Source organism: Sodiomyces alcalophilus (assembly GCF_042370955.1).
Source record: "Sodiomyces alcalophilus JCM 7366 unplaced genomic scaffold ACRALscaffold_2, whole genome shotgun sequence".
In the NCBI taxonomy this organism is placed as follows: Eukaryota; Fungi; Ascomycota; class Sordariomycetes; order Glomerellales; family Plectosphaerellaceae; genus Sodiomyces; species Sodiomyces alcalophilus.
Genome location: NW_027263533.1, coordinates 3214218 through 3224887, shown reverse-complemented (window position 1 = coordinate 3224887; position 10670 = coordinate 3214218). Strand labels below are relative to the sequence as shown.

Below are 10670 nucleotides of genomic sequence, written 5' to 3'. Positions count from 1 at the left end.
TACGTCGGAGCTCTGAAATGGAGGTCCGCCCCCAGCCCAGCACGACCAGCCCTCGGGAAACCCGACATGATTGAGGGGCCATGCTGCGTTGTGCCATTATATCATCCGGGAAAAGTCGACTTGGACTCCCCCCGCCATGGGATAAAGCGCAGAAAGGACAGCGACGCGAAGGAACGATTGGAATAAATAATAATAATAATAAACCGCAGTAGGTTTGACCTTATGTCGTCGAGAACCAGCCGGGCCTTGTAACTGAATCGATTTCGTCTGTTTCGTAATTTCAGCTGCACACTTCTACCTTGGCGATAACTCGCTTGGATCCAGGGAGCACGAAGCGGGTGACTCTGCAAAACTTCTTGGACAATGCTCTTCTTTCCCAGGGAATCAAGCCTAAACAGTATTAGTTGAGTGCCTTTGGGTTCCCGGAGGCCCTAGTTTCTTCTGGCAATTTATAGCGCGTATATCCTGTCGGTGGCCTCTGTGCGCCTGGGCCATCTCACGATGTTGTTTCCCAGGTTGTCTGTTCATCGCATCCGGCACATGCATGTAATCGCAACCCACAGCGCAAGATCCAGACCAAATCGTGCGTCTTCCTCTGATTCCTTGCGTTGATCCTATCAAAGGGACGAATAAGTGATGAAGCGTTGCTCGCTTGACTGGAGCCACGTTCTAAAAGCGATAGAGCGACAGCTGGACGAAGCGCCGTCAGCCGACCTGCAAGCATTAGATGCGCTATGAGAGGTTGTCCATCACGACTCAAGGGCTCGTCTCTCAACCTAATTCTGGCCGGCATATTCCCCTAGCCTTATTGGTTCTTTTCTGGGTTTTGTTTGGGTAGGCCTGCAGGTCGGTTTGAGATGGCTTGCATGCCATACCATATCGGTCATGTCTCAGAGACACTGAACCAGAAAGGCGTGGGTCGTGATTGGGCCGCTGGTCTTTGTTGCACTCCAAATGGCGTTTCAGAAGTGGCTACTTTGGTTGCACAAACGTGTCTGAGCGGCGACCACGTTAGGCAGGGCGGCATTCCATCTTAGGTATGCAGTTGGAATGGTCCACGAGGGCCGCACCCAGAAACGCGCTCATGCCAAAGCAAGTCGAAGGAATAGGCATACGAAGTTCCTTAGGTACCTATATGTAGGTACATATACGACGAGAAGACAGGCTAGCTCGAGGAGGACGGGTATATTACATAATACCCGTATGTACCAGGCCTTGCTTAAAGTACGAAGTACTCAGTACCTTATCTTAAGAGGACAGCGAAAAGGACTAGACGAGGGAAAAAATAAGAGAGAAGAAGAAGAGGCGGGAGGAAGGGACCAGATAGAACAGCGGTCCGGAGATTCATCCATCCCATCCTTCAGAGGCATACGGAGATTTTGGCTGGCTCCGCAGATGCATTCGGCTCGCTGGCGGGAGTGTCTCAGCTGTCCACGTAGCCAAGCCATCTTCCCTGCAACCCTTGACCTTTGAACTCTTGCATATTATTGCATTCCTTCAAAACTCGTCAACAATGTGGCCAATATAGCTACAAAGTGCATTCCGTACAAAGTCAAGGAAACGAGCAGAAGGGCAGACATGTAAAAAGGGCCAGTTTACCGGAGGAGGTATGCATCTCGAAACTGGCGTGTTCCTTACTCTGTATACTTCGTATGTACCTAGCATGTCGGGTTTCTGCTGGCACCGGTGTACTGAGTACTTCGTATGTACGTTGTAATCTGATGGATAGATCTGGCCGGGTGTTGCCGCATCAAGACGCTGCTTTGCTTTCGGGCAACGTTCCGCAGTGGCGCTGCAAGAAAACCAACCGAAAACGGAAAGGAGGCATAGGCGACGCACAAAAGCGGAAGGAAAGCACACTGCAACGAAACGGGCCCTGAGGTTTGACTATCGTTCAGTGGACGCAGCGAGGAACGAAGGTCACCGAGGAATCGAGGGCAAACGCATACATACAACGTACATCTCGGAAAAAGTGCACGTGTTCTCTTCGCCCTGTGCTCATTAAAAGTGCCTTCGAGGTAGTTGTGTACGTTGTACTTCGTAGTGCACAAGATACGAATACAGTGGCCAGGCACAGCTGTTGTCGTGTTGTACAGTGTACAACGTACGAAGTAGTGTAAGAGCCTCTTCTCGGCCCATTCCTCTCCGCGCCAATGGATATGCGTGACGTGTGGAGGTGATGGCCAGCCACTGTCCCGCCCGAGGTTCCCTCGGGCGCTTTGGAACCTTGCCGCCACGACTGTGATTTCGCCATAGAGCGTCTTGCCGCTTGCTCCTTCGGTATTACGTTGTACCCTATGTACTGTAATTATCTTGTACCGTGAATTGGAAATAGGCCAATCAGAACTCCGTGGAAACCTCTTTCTAGGCTCAAGGATGACTCGCGTGCCGCGGTTCACGAGTCGAGAACCCACCTGAGTGTATTGATTAGTATGATACACTGTATCTTACACTGTACCATGTAATGAATTACGTGCTATTATTGTGCGTCTTGCCTGAACAAGCCAAACATACCATTACCTGCATATATCTAATTATGTTGTCTATCCCGATACATACGTTGTAGTGCAGTGCTCGTACCCCGGTAGGTACACAAACTACAACGTACAGGCGTCGGCCTCGATCCCTATCATGCCGCCGAGCCGATACCTTGTCTCGTTGTTTGACCACGGGATGATGCTGCGGAGGGTCCGATCCGGCATATCATCGATCCCACCCGATATTCGTATGTATGTACATATGTATGTATGTTTTTTTGGCTGCTTTTGCAATGAGTTGGTTGATAAGTATTTTAAATTCGTATCACATGATCGGACAAAGAGTATTCTGGATGATGCTGGCCAACCCATCGTGATGCCATCGACAACCAAAGTGTACGCTTGACTCCACTTCGTATCTCAACAGACAATGTTCAGTCAGGTGGTGGGGATGGTGCCGCTGTTTTTGGCATATTGAATACCTTCCTTCAGGCATGTCGGGAGGGGGGATCGACAACCGAAACATACAACGTACACATCGTTGTATAGAGACGAAAAGAAATATTATTGGTCAGTCAGGGCGCGACAACTTGCACAACTGCATAACTTTTTGGGAAAGAGAACCACGTAGGGGGCTGTACCTGGCTTCCTGAAAGATCCAGCCGGCCGATGACGCCTTCTGATTGGTCATCAACCATGACCCATCCACTTTCTCCATCGCCCCTTCTCTATTCCCCTTCCTTCGTCCACTTATTATGTACTTCTCTGGCTCGCTCCTTTCCTCTCTCTTTTCCTCTTCTCCCCTGTACACCGCCGTGTCTCCTTCTCTCCTTTTTGTTTTCTTTTTCGATCCTCAACCCTTCGTACTCCTTTTCGCCTCTCTTCCGCTCGCCTTTCGGTCTGCACGAATTCGTTTCGTCGTTGTTTTAAAGGGTCAAGAAAAGAAAAGATCAAAAAAAAAATACAATCAAGGGCCGATAGAAGAAAACCTGGACACAAGTCACGATAATCTCCGAGTCCACGTTTTCGCTAAGATTCGTCGGTCCCTTTTCACTTCTCCCACGAGGATTCTTGGCCGCAGACGCGCAACAGACACAATACTCGACTATCCAAACTCCGAGTTGACCGTCAGCATTATCGCCGCAACAATTACTTACGATAACCATCATCGGACAAGATCCTCCTAATCAGCCTTTTTCATTTTACCTTTCCTGACTTTTGCTTTTATCCTTTGCCCTCGCCCGCTTTTCCCGCCGTCAGGCGAGTAATTTCCCCCCACAAACCCAAACTTCATACAACTCAACCTGCAACCATTACATTCATTCTGCTCAACAAACTTCGCGCATCGACCTCGACTCGACAGGCAAGCCCTGAACCCTGAAGGAGAAAACCGACCTCGTGCGGATTGCGTCAAATTTAACGGGATCGATTCGAGCACGTTTTGAGGCAAGCTCCGAGTTTATCTCAGCTTGTTGATCGTCCAACCACTGCAACTGCCATTGCTCGACCCATTCGCCGCTTCCGCTCCCTAGCGGGATAACCAAAAGTTCACCGACCCTGGCAACTCGCTCCTGCACCTGCTCGCCATCTGCCTAATCTCTTTTCGCTTGCCGCGACAGGCGCCTTCGTCTCTCCTTCCGTCGACAGCATCACCTATCGCTCTTTCGTACCATTCGACCGACCGATACCGTTCCTTGTTTTGGCTTGTATTCCGCTCGTGCCGTCTCAATACCTGCTCTAATCGACCTCGCCATTTTTTATACGCGCAACTTGTTATTCTGACTCTCTCTTCGATCTCGAATCCTCTTGCGGAATTTGGATTGTATTTTCGCGAACCGTTTCTTCTCGACAAAGACCGACCCGCTATTCCGTACGTGGTAGCACTCCCAGGAGAGAGATACTACCCATCAACAGAGTCTCGGGTCTGAACAAGCCGGTCTCACGGTCTCTGGCGATATCGGATAATACAAACCCAGAAGAACCCGCCGCACACAATTTTGCATTCTACTTCCATTATCCTTGTAATCATCGACGTGGTGCTCAGGGTACCTACCGGATTTCGCCACACATTCCTTTTTTCATATTCTACTTCGTCTCCCGTCCTTCAGCCGCCGAGTCGAGCTGGGCAACGCATTTTACATCCCCTACACCTTTGAACACGTCAACCTGCCGGATTTATCAAACGTGAGCCATGGACGCAGGCGGTCTCGCTCAGATGAATCCCAACAACTTCCCTTCCTCTCGCGAGCTGGGCAACGCTGGCTCCGGTCTTGCCTCCCGCCGCGGTGGCCAGAATCTCAAGCCACTGTCCTTGGCCACAGTTCCCGCTTCCCAAGAAAACAACGGTGTCCCAACGCCACGAACGAGCCGTTCTCATCTACTGGCTGGCCTTAGAACGGCCCCCAAGTCGGCAGCTGCAGCCACGTTCAATAAATCGCAGACGACCGGCATGCATTCGCCCACCACGCACGCTTTCGGCAACAACAACGCCATGGGCGGCAACATGTATAGCAACGCCCAGAACCTGTACAATCCTCCCAAAACAGCTCACCCGCATTATGGCCAACACCACCATCATCAACAGAACCAGCTGTACAATCAGATGGGCATGAATCCGCAGTTCACCACGGAGCAGGTGCTCGCCCCTCCTGAGATCCACATTGAAGACCAGGACCAAATGGATCCCCAGCTCTACGCCCAGCTGGTTGCCACGAACCTGTACTTGGCCCAGCAGCAGCGTGCCCTTCAACAAGAGCTTCTGAACATTCAGGCCGCAGCCCAGCAGTTCCAGGGCCTCAACATCAACAGCGCCCAGCAGCAAATTCAGAACCAGCAGCTAGCCATGTATCAGCACCAGCAGCGAGTTCAGAATCTGCAACAATCCATGCTCGGTGCTATGGGTACTCAACAGGCCCAGCAGAAACAGCAGAATGTCTATGCCTACGTGGATCCGATGACTGGTCAGACCCAGTATTGGGTCGAACAGAACGCCCAGCCGACCCCGTCCTACTTTGACCAGTCTCAGCTTTCCCAGCTCTACGGCAGCCAGCAGCCCATGTCGCCAGCCGGCGGTACTCCTCGCGTGCAGGTGTCTCCTCCCACCGAGACCACCACGTCTTTCCGCACCACCACTCCCCCGAAGCGTGACGAATCCCCAATCGACGTAACGCCCCTGCCTCCTCCATCGGCCAACGCTTTCCGTCGCGGTCATAAGAAGATCGCCTCGTTGGCCATGTCCAACCTTGGCGCGGACTCGCCTTCCCAGTCGAGTGATGTTCCCAGGTCCGCGGGTCCGAAGACTGCATCCTTCCCTCAGACACCGTTGATGGGGCCCGGTCAAGGTCGCGCTGGCGAGCATCCCATCCGACAGCCCCGTGGGCCACCGTCCATCGAAGAGCTCAAGGCGAAGCCGACGACCAGACATGAGGGCAGCAAGAATTTCGCGGCCCGCACTCGGCGATCGGCAGTGCACAATCTCGTCCGGGCCGGTCGCGAGCGAAGGAAGGGCACTGGCAGCTCTAGTGGAAGCATGAGCCCGCTCTCGGAGAGCGCCGAGGAGTCGAGCACTCCCATCACCGACAACGAATCTGACTCTGGGCGTAGTGGCTCGGGCAGCCTGTCCGGTGACGTGGACTGCTCCCTTCCCAGCTCACGGACATCCACCACGGGCACCTGGGGCGCCATTGGCTCGGACCGGCCCAGCTCCCGCGAGAAGGCGCGCACGAGTCTCGATAGCGTTAGCAGCGCTACGTCGGCGTGTGAGTCGGACAAGGAGGGCAGTTTCGCCAGTGTCTTCAAGAGCTCGGCTCAGAAAGCCAGTACTGAGGCAACCGACGGTCAGCGCAAGGCGCCCATGCTGATTCTGACGAGCGCCGAGAAACGCAAGATCAGCCCGCTTCCCATGCCCTAAACCTGCACGCTTCTCAACGTAATTTTTATGATGACCATGCGCCCACACGTCTCTCTTTCAGCATGACCTGTTCTCGGGTGGGGTTTGGGCGGATTCTGGTTTTCCTACCCCCGACTGGGTTGGCAGGGTTCCATGATCAACTGGGCCTTTCTCTATTTCTTATTGTGTTTTTTGCATTTCTCTTTCTCTTTCTGAACGACTTGTATGCTTCTCTATTTTCTTTTCGTATGGTGGCGGCTTTGTTTGGGTCATTCAGACTCTTCCAACCATCGGCATCGTTGGTGGCCTTTTTTTGTTTTTATTTTTGCTCGGTTTCACTGGTCATCTTGTTAACCTACCGCACCGATATTCTGAGGGTTTATCAACGACACTGCATCGGTTCCGGCCTGGGACACAGCACGTTTAGACGACGCGGTAAACGGCTGGGAAGTGTTGACGGACAGGTTTCGGTTTTTTTTTCTTGACGAAGGATACACGGCGAAGAAGAACCAGGACACGGCAGGATATGCCACGCTTTGGGTTCGTTGCATTTCTCAACCGGAAGGGATAATTTGCGGTTCTTCTGACCGGAAAGTGGGTTGAGCGGGCATGGGAAAGACAGACTGGCGGAAAGGAGGCGACAGTGGAGAGAAGGCTTGGCCCTACTCGCTGCGAGGAGGAGAGCATGTTTTCATTCCTCGTGCGTGGATCATGACCAACACGCAACACGGATACAGACAGTTCTCTTGGGCTGAAAAGTTTAGGGGAACCCGTCCGATGCCCCTCGGGGGGAGGAGGAGTGTAGATAGTCTTAAATGGCACAATAAATTGCATGCCACATGTAACTGTTGTTCCTGCGTAATGGCAACTGCACTACCTAGGTATATTGATGCCTTAAGATGCGTTGATATATTCTATCTACCTTGGCCTTGTAGATGCACTGGATAGCGCCTCGACAATAACCAGGTGACCCAGTCGGACTAACCCTACCTTTGTAAAAATAGGCATGGCACTTTTAACGTCCGGGCTGTTTTACTTCTTCAATACCACATTCCCGGTCCCTCACCGGCGTAATCTCTGCCTCCACGCGGCCCAGGCGCTCGGCATTACCATTGGTGAGGTCGTTCATGGCGGCAAAGGCGATGTTGAAGCCATTAGCGGCGACGTCAATGGCCAGGACGTGGATGGAGCGGCCGTTGTAAGTCAATCTCCAACATGTTCCGCACTAATCATGGTAGTGGGAACTTTCGGTCAGTTACAACCCGCGCCTGTATGGCAAATTGGGACAGAAGAGGAGTTTATTTGCTCACGCTGGGGGAGTTCCATCCCGCGATGACATCGGCTCCTCCAATGTAAGGGAAGCCGGCTACTTGACCCTGGGTCTTCCAACCGTGCGTCGTGATGAGTCCGTTCTCGCCGTCGGAGCAGCTTACGGAGGTCAGAGAGCGGCTGCCGTCGTCGTAGGCCCGGTCGTAGGATACTGTAGCGTGTGGGGTGTAAGTTGGACATCGCAAAGCCGGATTGCCCTCAGTTTTTCATGCGAAAACCTCGTCCATGTCAGCCTGGTATGCACGTACCTGACACCGCGGTGGTTAGAGACGCGGCGGAGAGGATGGCAAAGAGATTGGAGAGCTTCATGGTAACTCAGTGGCGTGCGTGCGGTAGTGACAATAATGTTCCAATACTCAGATAAAATTCCGGTTTGCCTGGCTTCGCCGAGGAAGAGAGTCTGTCGAAGCTGTTGGGAAGATCTCCCATGCAATAACAGTCAGGGAGGACCCCGTTACTTTTTGTAGCTACTATCTCGGAAACACAGGATGGAATAAGCAGTTCAGTTCCCAGTGAGCCAACACTGGGCCTCGTTTGGGAGCGCAGTGCAGGAATGGAAAAAACGAAACGGGCCGATGATCACGGCTGTCTGAACATTCAGGGAAGTCCGAGGAAGGCCCCTGCGAGGGTGCCGATGCAGTGTTACGGGCCACTCCTCCAGAGCTGCGGTGGCGGCGTCGGCCCTTTGTCTGCTGGGGCCCAGAGAGAGCATTGTAGTGTACATGCGTGCGTTTCCCGATTCCGTATTCCTCTGCCGATCCCCGGGGATCAGCGGCCGTCCGTCTTTCGTTGGGGCCATTGAATCGATTACCGGTATGCCCCCTCCCTGCGAGTATCACCAGCAAACGATCCACATGGCGATGTTTGTCCCACTGGTCTGAGTCTGGTAGTAATCGGCATGCAAGGTTTCACCTACCAAATAGCCCGACCTCGAGGAATTCTTCCTCTTAGGCATCCGGTTTACAAATCCAGTCTTGCATTCCAGCCATCCGGCACCAGCGATCCAATTACCCCCGCCCGCCTCCCGTAGCCCGACACCTGGGCTGCCGAGATGTCGGGCTGGGCCGCATCTCGCAATTTTGCCTCGTGATGAAGAGTGATGAAGAACATGCTTTTGGCGCTGCGTTCCTTCATGTCGTGGACTACATTCTCTAAAGATAAAACAAAACCAAGAAAGGTAGTACAGCAAAACAAGACCGATGAAAAAAGCCAGAGCTAAATATCCAAGGTCAAGGGCCAAATCTCAACTCGTCAAGACTCCGCAGTATCAAACCATGCCAGGCACCTCGCTGATATCACAATACATCCGTATACTCCACTCCGTTAGGAGAAATTCAGTGGCCGGCTCAGAAGCAGCCGAGTTCCTTCGTCTGAGCGTATCTTGCACGCAAATTCTTTCGCTTCGTGCGTGTGCATGGGCTGGCTTGTTCAAGACGCGCTCTGGGAAGCGCCCGTTCCGGCCTGTCTCATGCGCTCCCGCTTCGCGTAGACAAGACCGCATACGTTGCAGAGGGTGCCGGGCCCATCGGGACCAGGGCGCCACTGGGGGGTCTCTACCCTGTGGCAGGCGTGGCAGGAAAGATCGACTGTGTTCCTCTGTGGCCCGGCCCGTCAGAAACAAGACAATTCGGACACGCCCAGCAGCAGAAAAAGAAAGTGGAGGGGGAAAAAACACTTTCGCTTTCCTACTCGGTGGAAATGGAAGGGCACAGGATCAGGCTCAGTCAGGCACCGAAATGACATACCTGCCTACGCCTTGATGATGCCTTGTAGGACCTCGGCTCGGGCTGTCGGTCGTCGTGAAGCTTCTTGCGTTTTTCATTGGGTTCGACCGAGTTCCCGCTCAGGGCCGCAATCTCCCCGACGCTCGAGGCAATGTCGTCGGAAAGCCTGGCCATGGCCTGGAGGGTGCTCTTGCTCAGGGGACCATCGAACAGAGCGCCACTGGTAGCGTCGTGGGTTTGGCCGTGGGTCACGGGGAGGGCCCTGGAAAATCGTAGCAGCTCGGAGGCGCCGGATTGGATCTGGGAGAGATTGAAAGTTGACAAGAAGGTCGGACTCATGGGAAGACTGCCAGGCAGAAGAAGAACCACGCCGAGCTGCTGGGAGACGAGGGAGGGAGAGGGGGGGAGTTACTCAACTCTTTGGAGACTCTCGCTCGCTCTCGTATGAGCCAAGGAAGGGCCAGGCCCCGAAACGGTGGATGCCGCGGCGCCCTGTTGCTGTGGCGGCGGATCGTCGGTGAAAGTCATGATCCCCGCAGACATTCGTGTCAAGATGGCTTCGGACGCATCGGAAGCAGAATTTGGCGAGCTACCCACTGGAGCTGCAGTCATGGAGAACGAGGATCATGCAGCAAGTCGACGGGGTCTCTCGCCGATCGCCATGAAAATGATGTCCCGTTTGTTTCTGTTGGGCAAGGCGGGGGGCGGAGTAAGGCGGAGGGGGCCGAGGCAAAAGAGGAGAAAACAAAAAGGACGATAATGTATAATTGTCAATTTGGAAGCTTTTCGTCCAGATGGAGGGGATAGGTTTGGCGATGGCGCCGTTCGTTCAGCGGGACGACAGGAGAAAAGGACTCGAAGCTTCAGTCGCTGGAAAAGGAGGTTGCGATGCCGTAAGAAGACGGGGAAATCAGACCCAGTGGATGGCACGAAAAAGGGGGGAAATAATCCCTTCAATGCTCTGCGTTGTGTGGGTGCAATGGCAAAGTCACAGCCCCGTGCCCACAAGTCGATCTTCCAGGGATAGCAATCAAGAGAATAGCATTAAGAGTAAAGATGGGCAAATAAGGGAAGTGGGACGGACGTGCTCGTACCTCGGTGAAGGACGGAGGTGAGGGGTTAATTAGGGTGAAGGAACAGACAGCTCCAGGGTCTTTTCCCCCCGCCCCGCACAGCTTGGACCACCCCGGCGCTAAGAGATCCATGCATGCGGATGGGGATTGGAAGAATTGGCTATAAGGATATTCCAAG

General features: G+C 53.4%; 5 protein-coding genes across 5 annotated transcripts; 2 read left to right on the top strand and 3 right to left on the bottom strand.

The window, feature by feature from the left end:
- Positions 1 to 43: 43 nt before the first annotated feature.
- ACRALDRAFT_2017265 (uncharacterized protein) lies at positions 44 to 2254 on the bottom strand (the record flags this gene model as incomplete). Its single annotated transcript, XM_071019875.1, has 15 exons — positions 44 to 119; positions 220 to 252; positions 291 to 371; positions 501 to 732; positions 777 to 889; positions 950 to 972; positions 1011 to 1081; positions 1259 to 1422; positions 1461 to 1503; positions 1533 to 1792; positions 1840 to 1887; positions 1925 to 1997; positions 2050 to 2077; positions 2109 to 2217; positions 2241 to 2254. Coding segments are annotated over 15 exons (1368 nt in total), but the record flags the coding sequence as incomplete, so codon positions are not given.
- A 43-nt stretch (positions 2255 to 2297) lies between these two features.
- On the top strand, positions 2298 to 3026 carry ACRALDRAFT_207457 (uncharacterized protein; the record flags this gene model as incomplete). Its single annotated transcript, XM_071022250.1, has 5 exons — positions 2298 to 2320; positions 2369 to 2461; positions 2505 to 2729; positions 2823 to 2871; positions 2916 to 3026. 5 exons carry the CDS (start codon positions 2298 to 2300, stop codon positions 3024 to 3026), a joined length of 501 nt encoding a protein of 166 aa, XP_070877290.1.
- Positions 3027 to 4668: 1642 nt separating this feature from the next.
- On the top strand, positions 4669 to 6387 carry ACRALDRAFT_2098913 (uncharacterized protein; the record flags this gene model as incomplete). Its single annotated transcript, XM_071022909.1, has 1 exon — positions 4669 to 6387. The coding sequence occupies one exon, from the start codon at positions 4669 to 4671 to the stop codon at positions 6385 to 6387; it is 1719 nt and encodes a 572-aa protein (XP_070877289.1).
- A 994-nt stretch (positions 6388 to 7381) lies between these two features.
- Positions 7382 to 8004, bottom strand: ACRALDRAFT_1068649 (uncharacterized protein; the record flags this gene model as incomplete). Its single annotated transcript, XM_071017588.1, has 3 exons — positions 7382 to 7591; positions 7677 to 7846; positions 7944 to 8004. 3 exons carry the CDS (start codon positions 8002 to 8004, stop codon positions 7382 to 7384), a joined length of 441 nt encoding a protein of 146 aa, XP_070877288.1.
- A 1119-nt stretch (positions 8005 to 9123) lies between these two features.
- Positions 9124 to 9758, bottom strand: ACRALDRAFT_2040499 (uncharacterized protein; the record flags this gene model as incomplete). The annotated part of the gene is made up of 2 exons (XM_071021053.1): positions 9124 to 9291; positions 9441 to 9758. 2 exons carry the CDS (start codon positions 9756 to 9758, stop codon positions 9124 to 9126), a joined length of 486 nt encoding a protein of 161 aa, XP_070877287.1.
- Positions 9759 to 10670: the final 912 nt, after the last annotated feature.